Source organism: Parus major, chromosome 11 (assembly GCF_001522545.3).
Source record: "Parus major isolate Abel chromosome 11, Parus_major1.1, whole genome shotgun sequence".
NCBI classification, from domain to species: Eukaryota; Metazoa; Chordata; class Aves; order Passeriformes; family Paridae; genus Parus; species Parus major.
In genome coordinates, this window is record NC_031780.1 from 10,559,808 (window position 1) to 10,587,692 (window position 27,885).

A 27,885-nucleotide genomic window follows, 5' to 3' on the forward strand; every position below is an offset into this window, starting at 1 on the left:
GACCTTCTTTTGAACATCACTATAGTAGCACATCCCATCAAAGAAAATCTGATCTTGTGTCTCAATTCTTTTAATGACAGATAATTGCCTGCAGAGGCCCCCTTTGCCCAATGCTGAGTGAAGCCTTCACAATTCTGAACTGGACTCAGCACTGACTCAGGGCTTTTCAGCACACTTGGGACTTCAGGACAGTAGAATAAATAAACAATGCAACCAGCCCTACAGCCTGTCTTATCTCAGCCTTGTGTTCACAGAGATTCTTCAGGGTGGTAATGTTTACAAACTGTTGAAACTTTCTTTCTTCTGCTTCCTGAGCTGGCAAAAACATATCCTGGACAACCTGAGCAACGAGATTACACAAATTGCTTATCACTTCTGGAAAGCAACTCCCTGTCTCATTGGCCAGCATACCTCTTTAATAAGCAGTACTCCAGTATTTTCAGTAAATCTTACCCAATTCTCCTTACAGATCTGTTAGTGTATTTAGGGCTGTCCTTGTAAAGAAGTGGCACAAGCATTAAAAACAAACACACAACTCAACTCTCAAAAAGCCCAAATCTGTGTACACACACACACACACACACGTGTATATATGTATATGTGTATGAACACATGTATCAGGAGTAAATCCTACCTTTTATGTTAAATATAGGATTTAGGAAACTGTACTCTTCACCTTCCTCCTGGTACAGCAGCAGAACTAAATTTAGGCATAACAGGCATGAGCCATCATCTTCATCCATTTTCTCTCATTATGTCAGGAAGGAAGGTTCTAAGATTAGATTTCAAGAGACCAACACCCTATTTCTCTCATTATCACCAACAAAATATATCAGTGACACAGGAGTGAATAGAAACTGTTATAACCAAGTCTCTCTATTCAGCCAGGATATACACACAAAATTAGATACCTAACAAAGCTAATCTAGGTATTGTAACAGGATTACAATAATATTTTTTCCTTCGATACACAGCAGAAGAAACTCTGTTTTAACATCCATAGCCACTACCCTGCTGAACTGCGTGTCCTGGGTGGATATCACAACATGCCTACAAACAAGCAAGAAAAACCAACATCTAAACCCCACACTGATACATTTTAAATCTTACCAAGCTAGATTTTTTTTCCTTCTTTCAATACAGACCTCTTGAGGAGTCAGACATAAGGTTAGAAACACTGTATAACTGGAGACATGAAGCTTAGTGTTCTGTCAAAAAAATTAGCCTTCAGTCTGAACTAAAGTGGCACTTGGGACAGTTTGCCTCTTGGTCCTACTTTATTGGGTCAACAAATCAGACTTTTCACTCTAAGTTAAGATATAATTTGCTCATCACCAGTTTAAATAGGATAAGCTTCTGAATCTTTACCAACCACTTCTACTTTAACATAGCAATCATCTCTAAAAAATCAATAACTAATACAGAAAGGAAAAGCAAAGAGTAAAATCTGTAACCAAATGTTATTCTGTATTTTCCCTGTTATTTTTCTCATTTTACATGCTTTCAGTGAAAGAAGTATCCTGAAGAAATTCTATGAAACTAAAACACAGTCCCTTTTTAGAGGGGGGGAAAAAGAAAGAACCTGAAATCTATTAAGCCATGTTAATTTAACATGTTGTAACTCCTCCATGATAAAAAGAGCTAGTAATTGATTACAAAACCCTGCTCATTTCTTCTTTACTTTTAAAATTTCTACTTAAAATATGAGCAAATGCACCCATTTTCATTGATACGATGGAAACAGACAGTATGGTTTAAGTTATCACCCAGCAATTTGGGCACATTAAACCCAATTCTCTGCCTTTTGTTTATTAATCCACTATGCCAGATATCACAGTTTCACTCAGCAACCCTCATGTTCTGGATGATATTGAAAAATGAGTCATGTTTGTCAAAGAAAGTTAAAAAAAAAGGTAAAGAGGAAAAAAAGTGTTGTTTATAGAAGCCAGCTGCTCTGGCTTCGGCGCCAGCAGCTCTTCATCCTGCTATTTTACGCTTGCAACCCCCACTGCCCCCACTGGCACAGGTACAACTAAATGTTGACTTCAATGCTTCAGAGAGCACTCAACTGATTCTGTACATGATTAATTGCCAAAGACATGGCTGACCATATGGAACAGAGAAAGCATCAAGTAATTCATACTTCTGTATATGATCATTTGGCCCCTGTTGTTTTAATGTACAGGAAAGAGCTAGTATAGCACAGACCTGGTGTCTTGCCCTTGACAGCCCATTAAGAAATCTCAAAGCACCTAGTTGAAGTTATGCTGTTGGCTTTTCAATAGCAGCCTAATAAAACAGAAGCAAAGCTTTCCAACTAGTCTTAAATCTTTCACATACAGTACATTAACCACTGCTGCTAAAACAACTGGTTTCTTATGATAGGAAATGGGATTTGATTTCTAGCCTCTGCATACTTACTGAAAGCCTTTTTCTGACCTTTGGAGGGTTTACAAAATCATTGTTCGTTTTTCCTGCCATTTTCCCGGTTTCTTGCCATGGTGATCCTAATAGATTTGTTTAAGGTTCAGTACATTCTATTCTTACTAGCTGTTATAGGCAAACTGTGCAATGAAGGTAGGCTCATGGGAACTGAAAAGAAAGAAATTATTATTAACTATTTTCTTTCTGATTTTCAGAGAAGTCACTGCAGCATCTAAAACATAATTTATTTTTAAGGAGCCTATAAAACAAAAAAAATCCTCAAAAGAAGCAATATACTAGCATGTGCTTTCTTTTATCAGAATGGAGACAAACCATCAAATTTCATTTGAGAAGGAAGGACAGTTTATTTTAAAGCTGTAGTATTCTCAAGGATTTCTGACACAGACCTCAAGAAAAGAAAAAGGTGCAGACTTGGAATATATGTCAGTATCATTAACTGCTTTATATTAGTTTTATCTACCGTTAACATCTATTCAGTCATATGCAGTCAAAGAAAAAGCATTTAAATAATGTTTCCCTGTCAAAGCTCTTAAGATGACAGTGCTAAAAAGTTAATCCCCATCATCACAGATCTTCTGGCAGTTTTGACGTATGTTGGCAAGGATGCGTTTGCTGGCACCTTCCAATAGAAAATATTTACATGGAGTATTCTTGTCTGAGGATTTTCTAGTTGAGTAAATGATCCTCATGGTCTGAAGGGCCTTATATGGGAAATTCTAATCATTGAAAATTTATCAGTGGTAATTTCCCAGGCTGAGAATACAGATAACACTATAAATACTCCACAAAAACCACATTAATAATCTGCAAGCCAACATAGAACTCCCTAAGTGTTCTGGTTATTGATTAAGACCTTTCAACATAAAATCTGGGGTTTTAAGACAAACATTACATATTATATATTATATATTATATATATTATATTTTTAAATAAAATATAAAGAATAGAGAATTTTATTAAAGAAACGTCATAAAAGCATAAAAGGAATGGAAACTCAAGTTGCTGGTGTGAAACTATCACTACAAAGATTATACATTCTCCCCTACTATTATATTCAATGGTGCACATTGAAACTAAACATGTACATACCCCAATTATAGAGCAGAATGCTTAAAGTCAGACATATGCTTAAGCTCTATATACAAGTCTACATGCATTAAAATGTGGGCAGCCCTGCCTCGCTTTGAGGTATTCACTGCTGACAACAAAGGATGAATACCTGACTTGATAGATGAGTAGTTTGACCTAGAAAAACCTACAGCGAGTAGATCACTTCGACATTTCCAAAGAAACTGTAGGTCTTGTCTGCACTGCAAAGTTGTTCCATTTATCTATACCTGTGGAGCTAAAGCAGTACATTTTCTAGCTATACGAGTTTAAAAGTCATAAATTAAACCAGGTTGAGCTTATTTGGAAATAAGCATTACATTTATGCCTATATAAGAATATTTATACCAGGGTCTTGAACCATATATTTAGGAAAAAGGAGTCCAAACATAAGTAATGCCCAAGTAACTTTTGGTTACTCTGGCATGCCACAACTGAATGAATTTCCAATTGAGAAAAAAAAAAAATCTTTTTACTGGATGATTTAAACAGTTATGATGAGTCTCTGTAAGACTTCCAATCTGTAGTTATAAACTAAAAAATGTAAAAAGATCAACACTTTCAAAATACTTCTGCTGTACTAATCGGTTTGGCAGCGTTCTAAAGGTGAAGTATAACCCACCTCATCAAGAAAGAGTAACCAAACCACTTAAGATATTTGGAATAAGAGTGGCTTAGCATCTTCAGATGTATGGGTGACTGAAAGGTTACCCTTCAGCCACATTCTCCCAGAGCATGGCCCCTCCACCTCTGAATCATCAATAGCACAAAGACCAAGGCAGGCCTAGCACGCATAGTGGATTATATGAAGTGTAAAACATTGTGGGGAAAAAGCTTTTGAAAGAAGTCAGGAAAAAGAAATCACGCTTGCAAGAAGATCCAGCTGACAGGCCAGTCCCTAACAAGTGAATATGTTTGAAAACACTGTGAATGCAAGAAAAGAACACGCCTTTTGTTTCCAAACCTACAGTGTGTCTTTACCCCAACTGTTGCCTGCATGGCTGAACATATGTTTTCTGAACAAGAACTGAAGCAGAAAGTGTTCTTTGTTATAATTCACTCCTTTGTATACACCTCCCTTTTTCCATTTTGGTCACATGCAAACAGTAGTTACGCTGAACACTTAAGTTCTGAAGGACTGCACAGCAGTGTATGCTTCAGTGATTATCTACTATTGCTGAAATCAGTTGAGCTAAGATGCACTACAAGACTCACTTGGCTAATCTGCACTCTGGACAGCTTAGATGTTGCAGTGCTGAATCACACTGAGTACAACCTGCACATGCTCACCAGCCAGCAGCCTGAATTTTCATCATCAACAACTATGAGCAGTTCTAATATGCACTGAAGAATTATACAACAAATGATTTCATGCATTCAGAAGAACTTGAAAGAGTAGCCTGTAATTTTCTTAGCATCTCAAAATTAACATCATCAACTATTATGAATAATTTAGCATAGAGGAGAGAGGAAAGGAAAAAATGATGGGCTTCAAAGCCAGAAGTAGGTAATACTATCTCACAGACACTGAAATGAACTGTAGTTCAAATTAAATATTCATATAATTTTACTGATTCTAATGAAATAATTCAAGATGTGAGGCAATGCTTTGACTCATCTAACTTGTACTGAAGCCCTAGTACTCTAAGCTACATACAAGCTTCTCTTAAAATATTTACAGATGCAAACTTGAAACCAAAATCTCTAAACTAAATCACTGCTCTTCATAGCACTCAAAATGCAAACTGGAATCTCAAAAGGTAATAGTGACCAAAAAATTGCTTAAACCATCCACAAGCTACAAAGAAAAATGGAAAACAGTGAATGCTAGATTCTGGATTTATATTTTTATTTTTTATGATTCTCTAGTGTTTAATTACATGTCACATTACTGGTTTTCTTGAACAGCACATCATTGTATCTATTTAGTATGGAACAATCATAATATCAGCATTTTCCTCCCATCACCAAAGCCACCACCTGTTGCCATGAAGCTACTTACTGCCTTAGTCACAACACACTGTCTACTAAAATATAGCTGTGCAGAAATTTAAAGTGTACTTTCAGTGTCATTAGTTTTGTTGAAACAATTTAAACCAGAAAGCCAAGTTACAGAATGGGTTAAACACTGCAGAATGAAGAAGCTGCAAGCCACAATCAAATGAAACAGCAAGCCACATGTCCAGAAGTGCCTGTGGGCATGCTTTGTGTAAGACACATGCCATAGCAGAATAGCAATTTAGTACATATGCAAGATAACCACATACAGCTGAATCATATCTTCCAATGACATAAGGGGTTCAATGCCTTTATCATCCTCACAGCACTAAAGGCACCAGGACTATGGATATCCCTGTGAGAATGGGATTCTCACCATGTGTTTTCAAAAATGAAGTTTTGTCACACTTGGCTCAAGGAACAACTTCATTACCCCCAGTGACACCATGGCACACCGTTGGGAAGATTTAAAATTCATAATCATATAAGTGCAGTAGTGATATCAGCTGTCATGGAAAAATAGATAGAAAGAGAATTGAGAGCACACTGCTGGGAAGAACATAGGAAATAAAAGCAAAACAGAGCCTGCTACACTACATGTATTTAATATATGGGGAATAGGACATTGTCAAGCAGCAAGGAGAACACCACCAGACATTGCCAGTAGTTGGTGACAACAGCATTAGGAAATGCACTTTTTTTGGAAGCTATGATCCTCGTTCCTCAACAGAAAACTAGGCTGATTTCAGTGTCTTACACTCCTCCAGTTTTGCTACAGTAAATAACTATATTTTACATCAAACCATGGGCTAGGTACTCCCCATATGGGCATGAAAATGCCGATAATGTGCAGTTTAAAGTGTACAACAAAATGCAATGTACTAGCAAATTTTAAAAATGGGGAAGCTGACAAAGGAGAACAAACAGAAAAGCCTACTGATTTAATTTACTTCAAACAGTGGCCCAAAATATGTGCCATCACTAGTTTGGATTCAATACTTACAGTAAATATGGATTCCTTCTGAAAGAGCAAGGCAAGTACATAATCTTAGTTCTCTTGCATTCAGAGCATGTTCAGGAATAAAGTTTTGCACATGTCATTCTGACTTATTAGATCATAAAACTACATAAACCTGTAATAAATATATGCCTCATATATGGACACTAATTTTCTATTACAAGTTATAAAGGGGAATATATCTTACTAGTTTAAAAAGATAACACAAATGTTACAAGAAAAAAGATAATTGCAAAATGACAATGCTGAACTATAGTTAGTATGTCTGATCAAACTTTACATCCTGTAGGCTCTAAAGAAAACTATACTTTTTTTTTCCAGAATAAAAAAAGAAATAAAAATTCCACTTAATTTCAGGGCAGCATCAAGGACCTGAAGCATTAATCCGAAGAACACGCAGGCACACCTCCACCCCTTCCAGGGACACATCCATTCCCACAGAGGTTCTCATCCTCTTGACTCAGTTGCCAACTTCCATTCTGCCAGGAACCCAGTAACATATATTGCTATTTATTTTTCCTCTGAATTCAATGTATCTGTAAAATCTCCACTTTATAAGGCTGTTAACACCAACTGTAGGCAGCTATTGATCAGTCTGATTAAGCTGTGTCCCAGTAAAACACTTTGCTACAACACTGAAGAAGACAATGTCCAAATATTTGAAAATTTCACTATATATAAAAAAAAAGAATATATATACAGTTTTCATTAATATGACGGCATTCAGTCAGGGAAAATAAACTTTAATCATCTGATTCACATGCCTAAGAAGGAAAACAAAGTGTGATCACCAGATCAAACATACACAAACATGCATACTGATTTCTCTCTGAAACTAAAATCACGTCCTGCAGATTCTGGCAACTCAACAGAAATAACATTTGCATGATGTGCTCATAAATTTGGAAATACAATTTGGAAAACAGCTCAGCTGCCCCATAACAGCGCATTCTGTTATCCTGCACCACATTTCCAGCTCCTGCCTCACCACTCACCAACGCTTCCTTCTACAGACACATGAAACAAGATACGGGTTCTCAAGTTCAGCTGCCAAGTCCAACTTAAGAGAGAGGTCAGAGGTGGCTGACTAATCACCTCTGCACTCTTCCAGAAGGAACTGTTAATCCACTGGTAAAACAGCAGTGTCAAGGATGCATTAACACAAACGGGCTGAGCATCCTTAACTGACACGTACTGAGTATGTGCCACAAAGGAGATGTTCTCCACTAGCCCAGAAAAGCTTTTGTATCTCCTGGGCTGCTGCAGATATGAAAAATAGCAGTTTGTGGAGAAGGGTTTGACCTGTGCTCTCTCATACAAAAACCTCTGCCATTAAAGATACATCATGACAAGCTGTGCTAGAGCTCTAAAAATCTCCATGTACTGTTACTGTCTACCTGCTTCAGCTTCTGCTTCACCATGATACTACAGGGCACATCACACTTCACAGCATTCAGAGCCCACACACAAGAGGTACAGCCTAGTTAAACAATCACCCAAACTATTAGTGTTGTTTATAACAGTATTTCTCTTCTTGGAGAGGAAAACATGCCATTTGCTAAACTGGTGTCTCTCCTCAGCATTTGAATTTTGGAGTCAGTGGTTTGGGGTTTTTTTCCATTTTTAAATATTTTATTTAGGATGCCATTATGCAATCTTTTTATGTGCACCAAATCAATCTTCAGGGATAACTACATTCCTCTAGGGAAAAAAAAAGCAAAAACATTTTCATTAGGCTATGGACTGCTTTTTAACAATATTTGTCTCTTTTTTCCTATTCAGTAACAAATCTGCCAAGACTGCATGCTGAAAGACTCATATTTACTGCTGTCTTAAAAGCTATACATTTTTTGTTTCACAAAAATTTTTATTAAATATCAAACTACCACTATGATCTTGAGTAGTAAATAATTTTTTAAGGTTGGCAGATTTCATCCTGTTTACAACCACTCAAATCAGTTATTGCCATACTAGAGAGATCACTAGATATAGTAAGTTCTCTCTTACTAGAGATGAAGTGTAAGAAGATTAAAACCCAAGACAAAATGTCTGCCCAAAGCCCAAGAGCATAGCAGTTATTAGGAGGAAAAGAAGTATTTTGAGAAGCATTTATGAAAACTTGTCATAATATTTCCATTTAAAATAGAGCAACCAATTACTATGAACTTAAGTTCATATTGAAGAGTTTGCATCCTGGGAAAGAAGTGAGAGTTCCCCTCCAAATGCCTCCATTTTTGACAATGCAGCACTTAAAAGCATGACTTCAAGTTTTTTGAAGTTATTTTGGCCTATAAAACCAACTAAAAGTGCCAGCCAAAAATGACCATCAGCACTGAGTTTGAAATCATCTAAAATCTTGGGACTCAGGGCAAATTCTAGACAATCAAAACAACCTGTAACATTTCAATATATCCCTTCCTCCACACACCAGCGACAGGCAGAAAAAGGATTTCAAATTCCAGAAGCTATTTCAAAAGGCTATACTTTGTCAATTTTTAACTGATTAAAAGCACTAAGAATACTATTTTAATTTGACATTTTTAGAAAGTCTTAATTTTAAACCTATTCATCAACACAGAAACAGTAGCTGGCAAATTGTTATGTAAAGGGTCTGGGGTGGAAAAGAGCAGTTCCAGCTTTGTTTACTACTTTTTAGGCTATCAGGAACAGAAGGAGAAAAAGGCTTCTTCATTTTGTATTATTTGAGGTGAATCCATTAGCTCAGTTAAAAAAAAAAAAAAAAAAGAAAGGAAAAAGTATCACAGGTCAAAAGAACAAAATGACACACAAAAATCCATTGCCAAACCGGCTGTCGGTTGGATGCACAAGAGTAATGCTAAACAACTGTGCTATGGAGACAGAATATGCTTTCTTTAAGACACTTTTACAATAAGTTATTTAAGCCTTGTGAACAGCCCTGCCTCGCACCCACCCCTCACACATTAATGAAAACAAAGGGGGCCCATTTACATTGTAACCCCGCAGTGGGGTTAAGCATGTGACCTTAAAGTATGGTGCTCTTGTGCTCAGTGGAAAGGTTCTTGACAATATAAACAAGAATTACTGCTGTTAGAGAAAGGGAAGACAATTAAAAACAATCTAGGATGCATGTTGTACAGCTGTTCAAGTTACAGCTACGTCTGACCCCTAAAGATGCTACAGGTTTCACTTCAGAAACTTAGGCCATTTTAGTTTTATTAAAGTAATCCTTCAACAAAAACTGCATTCGTATGACAAACATGAGGTTTTATATGAGTAACACAATGAAAATTATGTATTGCTGGCAAAACATGCCAGCACTGCAGTTAAAAAGACATTGTGGTCTGCACATCTCTTTCCAATACTTAAGCTTGCCAACAGTTGAGCAAAAAGGAAATCTCTGTAATGAATGCTAAGAGAACCTGTTGAAAAAAAAACCAACACTCCTCTTGAAACAAATGAGACTTTGACAGGAAAAATCACAATCAAATCTGTTTGACAGACCTTTGTACCCAGGTGAAAAAAAACCCCAACTGGGTGATTTCACCAAAACTCTACAGGCACAGTGGCCCAAAATAGATCAAATTGCAGGAGCAAACAGCCACAACAATTTTTTTTAAGCTTAATTTTGGATACCATTGATTCCAAATGCAATAAAGACAGACTGCAATTATGGTCAGTAGTTTCTTTCAATATGCCTACAAATTTTCTGATAACCAAGAAAATAGTTGAATTTTAAAGAGAAAATGATAGAACAATCTTTTTTTCCATCAGTCACTAAAACTAATTGTCCTAATATTGTCCTTAAAAAATAGGGTTAGAGAAGAAAAATTTCTGAGAAAAAAAACAAAGATCTTGGCTAAGTTTCATAAAGCCACAATTTTCCTGCCTGTTTGATCTTTGTACAGTCAGCATAAGCCACTGAAACTCCTCCACAAATGAAAGGCATTCATGGGAAGCCATCAGAAAGCATTGCTTGTCCTCTGGGACCCAGGACAATAAAAGAAAAGTTTGTGTCTGCCACGTGGGCCTACAATTCAGCTTAAATGAACAAACCATTGCAATATCCTTCGGCTTTGTGAAAACGATACTTCCTACTTTTTCTGGAAGAAAGGAAGTCATATATAAACAGAACAAAGGGAAGAGGCAACACAAGTAGAGCCTCTCATAATAAATATTACAGTGAAAGTTTTGCTCATCAAACCAAGATTAAAAACATATTTTAATCTCCTAAGTTTTATGCCTTTGATGTATGTTCAAGAGGAAAGCTTATATATTTTGTAAGATTTACAACATTTCTAGTGGGAATAGCTTCACATTTCAGTTTTTTCCCCTCTTTCTGAAATTGAGAATGTATGGGGTTGATTCTATCCCTTAATGCTGTGTCATATCAAACACTTCTGTAGAGAACAGAAGTTAGGATGTCCTTTGGACATTCTTCCCCCACAAACAGGCTAGTGTTCTACTGAACAAAGCACTGGAAAGTCATTATAATGCTGTAACGGTAATCTATGCAACTATTAAATACTTCTTAAAATGCCAGCTTTCCTAGACCACAGGAAAGATCAAACATTTGCACTAAACTCCATATAGAGAACCACTAAATTGCATTTCCTTGTGGTGCTAAAATTAGGAGAAGGTTATATAGCTTCAGTAGAAAGAGTAGCAATTTGTTATCTGTAATTTCACCACTACATGCCCACAACAGCCTGACACGACACACAAAGCATTAATTTTCAGAATTGCAACACACAAAGCATAAACCTTATACATCAGGGGCTCCTTTTGTAACATCTTCAGTTCTTCACAGTTTTCTTGACCACCCATACGACCTCTCTGGGCAGCTTTTCTTCTTTTTTCTTGATGTGGCACCCATTGCTATGACAAAAGGAGCTGCTCTTAAAATAACATTTTCTTGCTGCAAAACAAATACCTGCTCATTTCCACTGCCTTATGTGAAGGCAAAGCCAAATTCATTAATGATCTCGGCAGATGGTATAAGGTGAAAACAGGAGAAGGTTTCAGTGTAAGGAACAATGGAAGAGTGGGTGAGCAAGCTCTCCCTGGTCTTGCAACACTCTTTTGGCTTTGGTTTTATCTATCAGCCATTAACTTTGGGGGACATCATCAGAAATTCTCAGGTATAGTTTCACAAACACGAAGTTGGAAGAGCAAAGGTGAAACTTGCCAGAATTGTCATTTTAAACAACAATTACAGTGAAGACAACTGTACTGTATATCGGTAAGACTTAGTTTAGCAATATTTAAAGAAGACCTGTTAACTTCAGAGAAATTGTTACAAATGAAGAAAACACTGGGTGCTAGACAAGTGTGTACTCAGGAGGTGGAATGGAGAAAATGGGTGAGGGACAGGGTGACAGAACCTTCCCAGAGCTGCGCCAGCCCCCAGAGAGCTGACAGACTCTTCTCCTCTGTGCCATTTCAAAGGTACATGGAACACACAGCTGTCTTTCCAGAAGTCAAATCCTTCTCACATCTTTCCAAGCACCCCCAATCATTCCATTTGATTCCAAAGATACATAAAAGGGAGATGCAGAAAGTTACCCAGAAATTACAACTTGCAGATTAAGAAAAAAAGGAGGAGGCAGAGATTTCAAGGACAGCAAGGAGCCACCATGGCATATTGTCTTTCTTAAGGAAAATAACTGAAGTGCTGTAAGAGAAGAAAGGGATATCCTACCAGAAAATTAATATAGATTTTAACTTCGGAACAGTCAATAAGAGATTATGTCAACACTATTAGAAAAACAACAATTAATTTATAATCAGAAGTGCCAAAGCTGGAATTACACCAAAGAAACTTCAAGGAGCCTGACAGAGAAGACAGGTGTCTTGTCAATAAATACTGTGCCAGAAGAAGGTTCAGGCATAACTTCTTAAGTCATTTGCCCAAAGCAAACAGCAAGCAAATGAAAGTGTGAGGAATAATAGGATTTTTGTCTCCTCCTCTCTATTTCCCTTCATGTTGCCATATGGTATCCATATCTGGGAGGATAAGCAGTACTTTGTACCCTGGTGTTTCAGTTTTCATGACACTTTACAAGTCTCATTGCTCATTTCACCGCTTTCCACAAGCTACTCCTTAATGACACCCAGCCATTGCTTCCTTTGCTTTCCCGTAAAAACAACATTCTCAGGAAATAATGAATGTATATTTGTCTCTTTCAAGTAACTGCAGCTCCGTTTTAACCACTTACTTTGTAATAAACTTTTTAAAGAGAGATGCTTTTCTTTCCCCACCTAAAAAAAAGAAAGTGCCTGTATATCTTAAGGGTCACAATATACTAATTTTAAAAGAAATACACAAATTAAGCCCCATAGTCTCACTTCTGAGCTACAACCTACATTAACTCCTCTACCTCAGCAAAGAAAAAAATAAAATCACTATGCAACAACTGAGCACTCCATAGTTCATTTTGACTTTTCAGCCCAAACAGAAATATCCAGTGACTGGTATAGTTCACAAAAAGGACTGTGAAATTGCTTCTAATGGTGAGTTTCTACAAAGCATATTTTGCTAGAGGGAATTACTTAAGCAGTTGTAGAAACAAGAAAGAATTGGCCCAGAGAAGAGGAGTGTAAGCGTATTAACAACAGCACTCAGGCCCCAGCTGGAAGAAGCACCTGAAAAGGCAGAACTGTTTTATCTCCTGTGAGTGCAAACAGTGGACTCAGACCACTGGTCAAGGCTGAGCAGTTTCCCTGGAAGGGAAAAGAAATCCTCCAGAACTACAGAGGCCAGGACCACCTCAGATAGAAAACAAACTTGTGATGAAAATGACTCCAAGGGTTACTGTTTGGCAGGGAAATCTCTCTTCTCGTTCTTCCTCAGTGCCCAACCTGCTGCAGAGCCTATATGAGAAAATTCTGCGTTTTTCTCCACGACAGTAGCCTCTGAAGGAGGTATCAAAACTTATGTTTAAGAAAAAGAATTGTAGACTCAAAATTTTAAGATACTTTAAGGCAAGATAAGGCAAAGCTTCTGATAACAAAACATTGGTCATAATGAATTAGGAGGAAGGAAACTCCTGGGAAATTTTGTTTTTCACCTCTCCTCAAACCCCAGACCTTCATAGAATTTTAAAGTCTATTCCATTCACAAACCATTGCAACTCTCTGGAAACTATCCTAAAGGCTAACTTTTCCCTGTGGTTAGAAAATGTTTGCAACGTGTGCTACAGCACAGTCTAGGAGAGATATGTTAAATTTTTCACCTTAGTACGATAAACTTGAATATGAAAAACACACACAGAAATCCAAGTTAGATGTTTTTTCCTAACAATACAATACAATTAATATAGCAAAGGGAAATGATTCATCACTGTTCATAAGAATTCATTCACCCAGGGTATTTCTTCATCTGTCCTCTCCTTTACTTAGCTAGACAGAAAATAGATTTTGCTAGCTATGTTTAATTTCCACAGCTGTCACTATGATCTAAAACATTTATATTGGAGCACTCACATTTATCCTCAGGAAACCAGGAACTGGAATACCAGTTCAAACTCTGGATAGTCTATCTGCTATCTTCTGACCCCAGTGGTATCTTGGATTTAGAAGATGTACAGCGCAAATAAGCAGTAAAATATTTTTTGATTACATTTTAGGTGAAAATAGCAAAAATGCAATGAAACAGCAAAAGTTGACATGGTTTATATATGCTTATTGACTGGGTTAGCATAAATGTAAGACAAAAGTACATGTAAAATGAAAACAGGATATAAACAATTAATATTTCTGATGTAAATCTCTAAGCATATTTTAATGTCTAGTAATGAAACATAACATATATTAATGTCTTTAATTTGAATGTCTAGTAATGAATTAAATTATATAAATTCTGATTATGGAACAGGTCACCAAAAAGGAGCATCATAGGCAACAGATTCAGAGCCTTACTTGTAATTCATGTCATTACTTAAACCCATTATGCAAATTTTCAAATCATTGTTTTTAAAAAAAGATTACAGCACTTCTACAAGTATTTACGGTTCAGCCCAAGAAAATAAATGGTTGTTTGTGATAAATGTAAGAAGGAGTCCAAAATATTGCATCAGACTTTGAAACAGAACTAGCAAAATTCTAATATACTATATATTTGAACAGAACATAATCTCCAATATGAAAACAGCTACGTACATTGTTCTAGTTATACCACCTAAATCAGCAAACAACTTTCCCCATCTTTCATGAAGGAAACCTTATTTAGTAAGCTGGTTATTATTCTCAACTTTAGTTGTATGTTCTTTCAGTCCTTCTTGCTACCCACTAATTTACTTCCCTCCCCCATGCTTCTTTTTCTTTTTTAATATTAAAAATGGATTTACACAAAACCAATAACAATTTACAAATATATTATGGTTTTAATCAGGCAGTTCATCACTTAAAATTTCACACATAAACACTATTGCAAGTATTCTATCTGCAGACTTTCAAGCTTAATGTTCTGCTGCTGTGAGGCCACAATGTAACCACTCCTTCAAGAAAGCTGATTTAGAACTATGTCAGCAGATAAAAACCTATTTTGACATATAAAGTGAAATTATACATTCACACAGAACTCACATTTCTAATTGCATCATTTATATTAGTAGTTTACATATTTATTATTCTCAGAACAAGACCCTATTAAATGCTGCAGCCAAGTTTAAGAGATGAAAATTCAGATCATCATATTAATACCTTCAGTTCTTTTAACCCTATAATCCTTTGCACTTCCAAGACTCTTTATACTTCCATTATATTTATTCCTATTTCTCTCACTTGGTTATTGTTACTCCCTCTTTTCTGCAACTTATTTCCTCCAGTTTCTTGCTCTGCTCACAAAATCACTTTGACCTTTAATTCTCCTACCAAACTACTTTCAATTCATTTTGAAGCATTTCAATGCTTTCAAGACATTTTGTGGTGCCAGACTACTCCCAGAAGTAGAAAAAACCCCGTTTCTAAGCGTAAATGAAACTATTAAAATGGAAGTGAAGCATTAAAGGCACCCAGAAGGAAGGCAGTGTAGTATTTAGTATCTGCACTAAGCACAGGCCAGCAGCTGAATGGCAGTCAGCACTTTAAGCAATCATAAGCAGAGAAATCATGGAGGAAGCCACAGTGCAGTGTGCAGCATTCCCCTGGAGCATGTACAGGAAAAAAGTACCCCTACAATTTTAGCATGTCTGCTTTTTATCCCACAACATAGGGACTAATTGCCCTCAGTGTCTGAGCTGGATTCCTTGCATGCTGGAGCAGAACAAATACTACTTTTTCACCTATCCGTCACAGCAAACATGAAAGATTATGACAAAAGCAAACCAGCACTAATCTTAGCACCTCACTGAGCTCAGAGCAAAACACCAGACAGCAAAGCAGAGAGAAACCCAGCACACAGAGACAGTGGAACACAATCATGAAATGAGTGGCCAGACATGAGCAACTGGCCTCTGTGCTTCCACTTACTTAACCATCAACCTATCTGCTGTAGAGCAACATTAAAACACCCACAGATTTGGTACACAGATTAAATGTTTAACAATTACTACAATATGCTTCAATTTTCTGGCAGACTGAAGGACTTCATGCAGCAGTTCAGGCATTAAGCCCATTCTGCTAACAGAGCTTTTATATACCAGTGAACTCATGCCCCAGCTCTGCAAAAGAGACACTATTAACATTTCTTCATCTAATCTGAGGCTGAATTTTCTTAAAGCAGCAGGTGAGGACCAGTTATGCCTCTATTGGAAAATGCAGAGAGGGGCTTACCATACCCTGTTACAGCTTCCAAGGTTGGCATCATTTGAGCTGAGAACAATCTACAATCTCCAAACACTCTCCTCACCAGACAAATCACTCTCCTCCTGCTTTTGGCTTCCTAACTTTATATAGTGTTTCCTTTGCTCTTTGACCATCTCCTTTGTTTACATGCAACTCTGCAGAGGGCTAGGCTGCCTCAACATCATTCCCCTCTAACTGGCTTGCTGCAGTTTCAGGTACTACCAGAGAGGTTCTGGAGTAGAAAAACACCAGTGAGGGAACTCTTGCAGGTCTTCCATCATGCCCACAATCTTCCAGATTTGGAGTAGGTGGAATGACCACAGCATGAAGTAATCTCCAGGTGGAACATGTACCTCAGATTGCAGTCAAGGAACGTGTTATGGTCACCTTTAGAGAAGGGATCAAAGCCAGTGTCACAGCATTTCCGCATGCTCCAGCGATTGCTGTAGGCCACTGTAAAGGCTTTGCAGGTGGACACAGCAACTCAGCAAACCTGGACACATAACTGAGTTCTCCTGGAGCTGCAGAAATGGTTACACAACCCCAGAAACGTGTGAAAAACAAAACAGCAAGATCCTTTGGTGCTTCCCGCTCAGTCAGCTACAGCACTTTAAAGAACACAGCTGAGAAAAACAAAAAACCCTACAGTATTTTGAGAAAGGAATGAAATATTAGGGCAAGGGTGACTTCTGCACAGCCACAGCCTTTGAAACACCTGAAAGCTTTCACTACAGCTCCTCAGTTCTGAAACCACAGTGACTGGGATACAGCTGGCAGCTGGACAAAAATCTCTGCAATATTTCCACATCACCTGAAATGACAGCCAAGTATATTTATACCTTATAAAGTGTGTGTTTATATGTATACACACACAAATATATATATATATATATATACATATTTAATCTTCAATAAATATTTCCAAAAAGTAATGAGACACAGGTAAGTATCTACTTTTCCACAAGCTTAAGTAGGGAATATCTTCTTCCATGTGCTTTCTACTATGATTCTTTTGATTACAAGAGTTTCATTATTTTTAAATGGAGGATTTCTGGAGATGTTCAGTGCAAAGAGAACTTGCATTCTAGTGCCTACTGTTCCAATAGACTTGGGCTCCTAAGGAAGAAGCATGCTCCTCTCCTCACCCTAAGTTGTTTCAAAATGATTTTCAGATAAAACAGAGAATGAAACAACATTTAGAAAAAACAAATCAAAGGAAAAAAAACACTGAAAAAACCCAAACTCCAAATAAAAGAATGTACCTTTGACCTCTGGTAATTCAAATAGAGTGTTAATCACCAAAGGATTAACACCCTCTGTATTATAAATAATATAACCAGTCATCAGGAAATTATAACACCCCATATAATCAAGAAACACTGAAGTCTGTAATAGAACTATGCCCAAGCAGTGGGATAAGAAGTAATAATATGAGAAACTTAACACATTGCATCAGTTCAGACAGATTCTGCAACTTCAAGCATTATGGAGAGTAGCTCACTACTTAAATAGGCAAATCTATTTTCCCCTCCATGTGTGCACATGGTTGTATACATATATATATGCATCCCTGTGCTACATAAACACACAAAAAAATTCTCAAGACTTAACCATTATATGCATTTTTTTAATTTTAAAAAATCTATGCGTATATAATCTCGTTTTTTTCTGAATAATTTTATGTTTGTGGAATCAAAAGCATATATTTTCCAACATACTTTAAATAGTTTTCTGCATTCAACATAATTATTTTTTGCTTAAACAAAGATTATTTTTCCCTTATTTGATTCTGTAATATAAGCCAGCAGCATATTAAATGTACTATTATTACAGCACAGAGGTATCAATTAAGAGAATTCTATCAAAACACTAAGCTTTTAAAGGGATGGGAAAAAAAGAAATCAAAGAAGTCACAACCCACGATATTTGGCTTTGAAGGAGACACACAGCTACACCCTTATCTTCTGCCATCTTCTCCATAACCACTTCCCACTTATAAAGCCTCTCCATCCTATTTTCTCTCGAACCACACCACTCCTTTTTGCCTGAGAGCCTTTGCCATCCTTTCCTACTTTTTCCTCAACCTCCGAAACTTTTCCTGCCAAGCTTGTTTTCTATTCCCACTGTACCCAAAGGTCCATTCCACCCACACACCCAGTTTCAAGTTTTCAAGCACTTCTGTGCTGATTCCAGAGCTGCTGTCCCAGGAATCCTCACTCACCTTGCCTTCAGTCCCGTCACTGCCAACAGAAGGGCTCCCAAACCTCTCCCTGTGCTTCCACTGCCTCCTGGCACCTGCTGCCACTCTCCCCTTGGCCAGCTACAGCTGCTGCCCTGACTGCTCTTTCCCTTACTGCTTCAGAAACCTGTAAGGTAAATAACCAACATTAACAAGCCAGATGAAGCAGATGAGAAGGTAAGTAGAACCCACTCTGCACTTACACTTTCCAGCTGTGCCTTGCTAATCAATCTCCTCTATCCACACAGGAGTGTTCCACTAGGACCAGGATCCCATTTGTCCAAGAGTAAAATCAAACCTTTTCCTCAACATGGAGTACCTCAAGAAGAATATAAAGTAAAACTAATCTCAAGAAAGAACAACTGAGTTCAAATTACTTTAATTTGTGATAGTATTTGCTGTTGAGACTCAAAGATCAGTGGGGAAAAGATGCACATTCTCACAATCACACTGCCTTAGCTTACTTCTTCCAAAGAACCATAAAATAATGTAGAGTCATGTAGAATCTGGTGACACATCTACAAGCAGGCAAGCCAAGGTTGAGATGAAAATGGACAGCTCTTGCCACATATAAAAATCTTAAACTTAGATGGGGATAAAAAGAAGAGTAGACTGTCTCAGTTTGAGAAGCCTTTAAAATGTAAACTACATCAGAATTTCCCCTTTAAATCTTCAATAAAAAGGACATACTCCTTTAGTTCACTTCCTCCCACTGCAGAATAACTAGCAAATCTTATCTTTATCAAGCCTACTATAAAAATCTCACAGAATTTCTCTAACCTGGTGTCATTCCACAACTATGAAATACAGTTTCTAAATGAGATACACTTTAAAGCTGTACCACAAGAAAAAAGCACAGCTTAATTAAGTTAACTAAGCTGATTAAGCCATGCTCTTTCACCTACTACAGGAAGTATTTAGCCCTGGAGCCATCCTAAAGGCACCTCGCACAGCGTATGACATGTTTTCCAGAGATACTGTACATATTTAGTCACTGTGGAAGGGGAAAAAGCAAACACCCTATATGTCAGCATGCAAACAAAAGAACAGAGGAAGTATCAGCTGATAAAGCAGCTGTTTACATCTCATTCTTGTCTGGAAGGTAGGTATTACATTACAAGGGAAGAGACAAAGTTAAGAGAACAGTACCCCACCACCTCAGATCTGTTATAAAATAAATTAAGGAAGGAACACACTCTCCAAAAATCCTGATCACTGATATTATTACTGAGATCTTTGTAAGTTCACAAACAACTCAGACAAACTGAAAATTGAATAGATTAATAAATAATCTAATTACTAGATTATTAAAATAATTAAGAATAATCTTTCTCCTTTGTTGTATTTAAATGCATTTATATCATTAAAAGAATTCTTTAAAATTTTCAATCCTTTTAAAATCTATAAAAGTAATATCTAAAATAAAGACATAGCACTACTCTTATCTTAGCTTTTCCTGGTACAAGGCTGCTGCTCTGTGTCTTATAAAGATTTCTGGCAGAGCCAGAAAACCTGGTCAGTATCAGAGTCTTCCCTGGGACCTGTCTGCAGTGTCGACAAGCAGCTAAGCTGAATATTAATACACTCTCCATCATCAAAAGCTGTTGCATACCCAAAGGATGAAAAATATTTTAATCAGCTTTCAGCTTGTCTAGTAGAAGTCAGTTTATTCCTTTGGGATTATACATCTATGTGCTCAATTTTTGTCTTTGCGCTCTCTCTCCTTACATATTACTTTTGAAACTAGCAGCAAAGAGCCTAAATCTGCTGTTTTGTTGGGAAAAGCCAGCTAATGCTGTGATTCAATTACAGTATTTTACATTTAAGAAGAAAATGTAGAAGATGAAAAGCAAAGACAAAACTTGAGAAAATAGCCTCATAACCAAGTTTTTAACAGTAGGATTTCTTAAAAAAACTAGTGAGACTTTTTCTTTGTTTTGTTCAACATCTACACAAATTCATGACTGGGTCATCTGTTGTCTTACCCATTTTTTCTTCTCCCCAGTAGATTCCTAATTATTGAAAATCCACAATTCCTTTAGCATAAGAACCACCAGTGGAATTGACCCATGAATGTACAAATATTTTATAAATATGTGTATCAAGTACATCCTACATGAAAACCAACAAAAGATCAGTAATGAAAAATGTTTTGAGGAGCCTTGACTGTACAAGTGTACCAGCATGGCAACCTCTCCTTTCTCTGCTGTCTTTCCTCTGAGGGACAATGCCAGTCCCTGTAAGGTTGCATTATTGAAGATAACACCTACAGGAGAACACTTTTGAAAGTGAGAAATATTAATAATCTTAATTCTCTTTATTTTTAATCCTTTCAAAAAGCATTATGACATTTTGTACTAGGACCTTGTCAGGACTTGAATTGGTCTTTGCTTTGAGCACATACATAAATGCATTACAGAACTAATTTCATCTTGCCTCAGCCCTGCTTCCTGGGGATAGATGTACTATCATTGGACATGCAACACTGTTGTGCTCTTTCCTCTAGCTCATAAGAGAACACATGAGGAAATGTAAGGCTCTGCTGATTTTCAGATTTTCTATCACCTCACAGAAGCCTGCAAAGTACAATCTCTGTGTGGTACTACACAGCATCAGCGTAAACTGGTTTGTACAAACTAATCTTAAAATAATTTCTATTGTCCACCAGCAATATAACCAATCATTACTTTTGAGTAAAGAAAGTGAATTCTGTGGTCCTACTAGTACAAATGATTTCAGCACAAAACCTTCTGTTTTATGAAATGGAAGCACAATATTGGACAGAAGGATACCAAAAGGATCACAATGAGTTAACTTACTCTGCCATGTAAAAAAGTCTTATAATTCAGTTATCCAAGCTGAGTCCCACCACAACATCACAAAACAATTGACCTTCTAGCTAGCTGGTGAAGCTCTAATCCATTAGCATGTAGCACACAGCTTGAAGATCGAGCTAAAATGTAATTATTAGCAGTGTATATATGCATACATATATACACAGACACATAAAAATAATCACTTCAGTTTATTACACAATGATATTGATCCCTAGGCAGCTAGACACCATGAACTGATGCACTATTCCCAGCTATTAACAGTGCACTTTGTGGATCACTGCATGCTAAGCACAGAGCTGGATTCATCTCGAGCACAGCTCCACTGCTGCCATTCCTGTCCCACAGCAACAATCCAGCCTGTTCTCACCATCCCCTTAATTGTTCTGCTCTATTATGGAAATTCAAAATGAGTCCTACCAAAACTAGTCTGATTGTGATAAACAATGACATTATTTTACTGGAATCATTTAAAAGATTTGCTACATTTAAACTTTATATTGGTGCTTCTGTTGTGAAAATTATATAGAGTTCAGATTGACTAGCAGTCCAAGGAAAACTGCCAAAATCTGGTGTTCACTTGTAACATTTGAGAAAAGCCAGTAATTATCTTCCTACTGCAGAATTGTAAACATTATAAACATTATTATATCTACAGCTTCAGGATCATTAAGCAGAAGCATGTGTAGTGGCAACCAGAAAGTGCAAAAAAAGATTCATGCAAAAGCTCCTGAGAACAAGACCTGGAGACATGGGAAAACACAGTCAGCTCTTTCTGAAACAGACAAAATTTGCCCATCTGACAAAAAAAAAAAAAAAAAAGCTCATATGTGGCTACATCTTATGGGGTGGTAAAAATTTCTTGGTTTCCTTAAAATGCAGGTTGTTCTCTCCCTAGTACACAGCCAATAAGTAATTGTCAGATAAAGAAAAAATCATAGCCTCATTTAATTGAGGAATTTTAAGATCAGAAATTGTCTGCAATCTAAAACCAAAGTAAGACCTCAATGTTTTGATTGCCAGACTGATTTTGAAAACCACACCTAAGTTAAACAGAGGGTCAGTAAAAGAATTAGCACCTAATTCATCAGGGCATACTGCTCTCCATAGCAACTTCTGAAGCCAAGTTGTATTTCTTTATGTATAAAACGAAAGCTGCAAATTTGGCCAAAGATGAAGTAACTGCTAAAGAACACATTACAAAAATGCTATTTACCCATGTTCTTGTTAGGAATTAGAAGAATCAGATAGGAAAGAAAGGGTATCAATGCAGCAACAGCAGCTCTCCAAAAGATGTCACCTCCTTCGCCTACCAAAGCCACTTGGAAAGTAAAGCAGCTGTGTTCTATTTCATAGTGGTTACAGAGCCACTAAAATACAATAGCAATAAAACCACATTTAGCAACACTAGCTGTATTAAAAAAAAAATACAGCAATGTAGATGGTGACATTTTAGTCATACTGTCATTTGCTTTCATTTTCATTCAAAATCACAACTTACCCTAGTTTATAACAATCACAGTACAAATTATTCCTGCCAAACCACTGTAATTCACAGTTTTAACACTAAACCAAATCCTTCTTTTCTGTATGGCATGTCCATAAACATATATACATAGATACAAATCCATAAGCTCTCTATCTGATCACTTCTAGGACTGAGTAAATAAGAACTAAAAATTATTTAACATATTGGTAATAACTGATCAATGTCTATATAGCATATAACATAAATTCTAAAGATACTGATTACTTTCTTTTAAAGAAATACTATTCCCAGTCTTCAAATATGGTCTTCTAGTAAGTTTTTCAACAAGGAAATAGATTTCTGAGAACCTTAAAGCATATCACAGAATTCTGGGTTGGAAGGTACCTTAAAGACAATATAGTTCCAACCCCCCTTCCATGGGCAGGGACACCTTCCACAATCCCCAGTTGCTCCAAGCCCTATCCAACTTGGCCCTGAACACTTCCAGGGATGGAACAGCCACAGTTTCTCTGGGCAACCTGTGCCAGGGCCTTGACAGACTCACAGTCAACAATTTCTTCCTAATACCAAAACTAAACCTGCCCTCCATCCATATAAAACTGTTCCCCCTCATCCTGTCACTCTGCACCCTTGTGAAAGACTTTGCAAAGAATAGTGAGGCTTATAAAACAATAGCTCAATGTTACAACATCATTATTTCCACAGCAAATAATAAGCCTCAATAAACACACTTGATAAAAAGCTCTTTTGTTATTCTAGTGTATATCCATCCAAGGTTTTGGGAGAACAAATTTGATTTCTGCTGATTGTGGTACATGCATTGTGCCTTAAACACCAGCACAGAACTCATTGCATTTTACGTGCAAGTGCAGGTATTTAGAACACACAGTTGCATACATCCAAGAGTATAAAAATAGTGAGGATCACAGAAAGAAGCCCTGTTACAGTAAGAAGAAAGCACAAGACAACAGAATTCCAGTAACCCAAATCTGCAGCTCCCCAAGGTCCAGTTGTGTACACAAGAACACCTACAGATGTCAAACCTGTAGCTCAGGTGCACACCCACCTGAGGGAAGGCAGAGGCAGCACCCCACCACGGGCACAGCTCCACAGCCCACCCATGGTGCTCCCACCTGGGCCATCAGAGATGCACCTCACTGTCCCACAGGACACACACAGCCCTAAACCTCTCCTGCCTTGAGCCAGTGTACATTACAACCCCAAGGTTGCCAGTGGGATTTTCCCAGAATGCTGTCGGAGTGGGAAGGCTGCCCTTGGAACAATTCCAGTTTGTAACAGAAATGTTATAGGGGTTCATATCAACGCAGCTCAGATCTCAGCCAGCTCACGTAAGGGTTAAAAACAGAAAGTGCTATCCACTGGTTTGCTCTGATGTTCCTGTAGATATTGTCACTGGATGTATCCTCAGAAGAATTCTATTCAACACCTCTGTCTTTAAGTACAAAGCTGTAGGCTGTAGCAGCTTTAGGAAACATAAGTATCCTTTTTTCTGCTGCACAGTATCTGTGTGTGAAATTCTCTAAAGGGGTTTAAGTATTTACCCTGAACACTATCAGACAGTTTCTAAAATTTTCCTTATCCTGTTGCAGAAACACTTCAAAGAGAATCATAAACACAGTCTTTTGTGCTTTCAGCACACATGTTGTTTTGGAAGCTTAAGTCTGAATTCCCTCAGAATTGTAAATATTTTTTTTCCTCAAAGATGTGCAATACAACTTTACTTTTTTTTTTTCTTTTTGCAGTTTCATTATGATTCTACTACAGACAATGCTAAATCCTTTCTCCCATTTCTGACAGTTAAAAATATTGGGGTCAAAGAAATTATTGCCAGGAGGAAAAAAAAAAAAAAAAAAGTGTGAGTCTCCAGCATCAGGTTTTGTTGTTGTTGTTTAAGATAAAAGATACATTTCCAGAATCATCTGACTTCCAGTGTACGGAAAATATAATTTGCCAAAAATACATTTAAAGGCTCTGGCCTAAACAGACAAGGAGTGCCCCAAAAGACAATAAATATGGGTAAAATCTGGGACTTTGATCTGCCTTGTTGTACCTACATTTCACAGCACATTAGGCAAATCCCATCACCCATCGCCACATGGCCCTCCAATAAAGTGTGACACTGCAATATCTGAGCACAACGGGAAAACCAGAAGAGAAATTAAAATAATACCTCAGAGTTCCTGGAATTTTGGCTGACAAGGTCAAACCAATTCAAGTGTCAGTTAAGTTGCTATGCAATTTCTGAAAGAAGCTAACCAACCAACCAGACTGTTTGTGATCCCATTATCTATTTTTTTAAAAAATAATTGGTTAGTTGTTTATAGCGCCAAAGTCTACAAAAGCTAGGAGAATTCCTTGTAAAAGCATATTTTTTTCTTAGAGCTTTTCATGATTATCCAGGAACTGAAATGCTCTTGATTTAAATACATATTTAAACCCCTGCTTTAATTTGGGGAAAAAAAAATGGCTCTGGGCTGAGATTTTGTAGCTCAAGTTTCAGCGTAGACTCAATTCTAACTGTCAGGCTGTAAGCCCCTGACAATAGTGGCTTATAGCTGAAACTATGACATACTTCATATATAGCAATAGGAGCAAATAATGAAACAGACCTCAAAAAGGAAAGAAAAATAATTTTACAATAAAATAGGCTTGCTCTCTTATTTCAATTCAGTTGAGTAAACTGATAAAAAGCCTGTTATTGAGAATAACAGTCATAACAAGACTAAAGATAGTTTTAAAGAAGTTTTACAAATCAAGACAAAAGTTGTGCAGGAAGATACCAATCTGCATGAAATGCCACTCTGATCCTTCCACTTAACCGAGTGTGCACGCTTCTGCTCCTGCACTACTACAAATTAAAAGGTGTGCTGCATTTCATTATCATCAGCTCTCTTTTAAGATGCCAAAAAAATGAAACAAATGGTGTAACAACTACTTGTGTTTCAGTTATCCCATTAAGAAATTACTTCCTCAAGATCTATGTTTCATTCCTTTAAGTATTCCTTCACTGCAGGCAAACAGTTGTGCTGTTAAATGTAACTCCAAGTCACTCACACTTTTCTCTACATTTCACTTCCACGCTTTCTCTCGTCTTGCCAAATTCCTGCATAAATAGGTGGGATTAAATGGAGCCTAGCCTACCTAACATAATTATATATGTTGTGATTTTATACTGCAATGAAATTGATACATTTTAATAATGCCAGTCTTGGCTCTTTCCCACTAAAGTCAATAAAGGTTATTAAGGCCAACTGCCATATAAATACATTGCTACATTGCTAAATGGACTGTCAAAGCAGGAAATACAATTCACACCATATAGCACTGTAAAGGTGGCTTTTTGGGTTTTTTTTAAAGAACACTAGATATGTTTTTAAAAGCCTTCTAAAATTCAACATGTAAGTGTAGCCATATATGTTTACTTTTCACTCCACAAACAAAAATAATTTTATTGATTTACATTTTACTTTTCTCATGTGAATCGATCTAAAACAAAATAATCAAAAGAAGACTGTTGGACTTCTGCAGTTCTTACAGATTTGGTGTGGTGGTTACAGATTTTCATAGCTAAAATAAATGTCAGATTGCAAGGTTTGCATGATATCAGACCCTGAGAGACAAATTGTCTCTGCGCTGAATCTCGGAACAGCTACAGCAAGACTTGCTCACATCACATGAGATTTCAGCTTTTCAGACTTCTCTTTACCCAGAAAGCAAAGCCTGTATGGTCTTTTTTCAAATGGTAACTCTCCCTTTGAATTCTGCAAGCATTTATCCTGATGTTGCAGGTGATAACGTGTTAATCTTGGATGACTTTTAAAAAAAACCCTCCAACATATGAATAGCCTTCATATTTTCAAGGGAGGGGGAGAAAAAAAGGAAGATTGGTTAAACTGCTTCGGATTTAATGGCTCATGAATTCATGAGGTAATATTGTGGGAAATGTGATGTTTTATCAGAATGTCATTCAAATGAAAGGTTTAACATTTACATCACAAGAGTGAGCTCTAAGTAAAACTATCCTTAGGGAAAGAAATGCCAGGAATAAACATTATGATAAAATTGTGTGCTTGCTATAACGTACAAAAATATTAAATAAAGCCCACAGGTTTGGAGACACTGGGCTAAACTTCCTGCAATATGATACTCTGCTGTGACAGAAGAGTAACTACAATTAGCAGAATCAGAGATAATTTTTGAAACTTTCTTTTCTTCTTTATAGCTGCTTTATTAAACAAGGGGAAAACCAAAAAAAAAACACACAGAAGATCCCCGAGACTGACTTTTGTATCACTCTAGACACGTGTACAAAAACACTACATCAACAGACGTTCAGCTCACACACAAAGGAAAAATACAATGCTTAAATATTTTCTTTTAAGATCTTCCAAAACAAGACTAACAATTCTAAGACATTTTTACTTTTAGCATTTTACATTACTTTCTTTTTTTTAAAAAAAAATAATCACCCAGCTAAAATTATAAATTTGGAGGGAAAAAAACCCATCAACTGCAAACTAATGGGTACCTTCAAAAACACCCTTTTGATTTAACTTAGCTGTGGAAGCTAAGCATGACCAAAACACCAAACTTTTTATGTTAAATGCTGCTGGATTTGTTAACCCACAATAGATTTCCTGTGTTTTGGAATCTCAGAGACCAGGGCTAGCTGGGAAGTGGGATGATTCCCCTGGCCAGGGATGGCTCCCAACAGTAACGTTGGGTTCCCAGGGATGAATCCTGATGGTAACACCGCGTTCCCAGGGATAAATCCCAGTGGTAACACCGCGTTCCCAGGGATGGTGCCTGATGGTAACACTGCATTTCCAGGGATGAATCCCGATGGTAATGCTGTGTTTCCAGGGATGGTGCCTGGTGGTAATGCCACGTTTCCAGGGATGAATCCCTACGGTAACGCTGCATTTCCAGGGATGATTCCCGACGGTAACACCATGTTCCCAGGGATGT

The 27,885-nt window shown here is 37.1% G+C and overlaps 1 protein-coding gene across 5 annotated transcripts in view; it reads right to left on the reverse strand.

Moving 5' to 3' along the window:
- Window positions 1–27,885, reverse strand: part of FTO (FTO alpha-ketoglutarate dependent dioxygenase) — a 224,400-nt gene that overhangs the window by 133,542 nt on the left and 62,973 nt on the right. The window contains exon 8 of one of the 5 annotated variants that reach the window (XM_015639804.3): window positions 18,556–18,700. The exons of the other annotated variants lie outside the window; for them this stretch is intronic. Within the exon in view, the coding sequence (XP_015495290.1) occupies window positions 18,572–18,700 (129 nt within the window). The 3' untranslated portion in view covers window positions 18,556–18,571. The remainder of the gene's footprint in view (window positions 1–18,555; window positions 18,701–27,885) is intronic. 5 annotated transcript variants of the gene reach the window in all.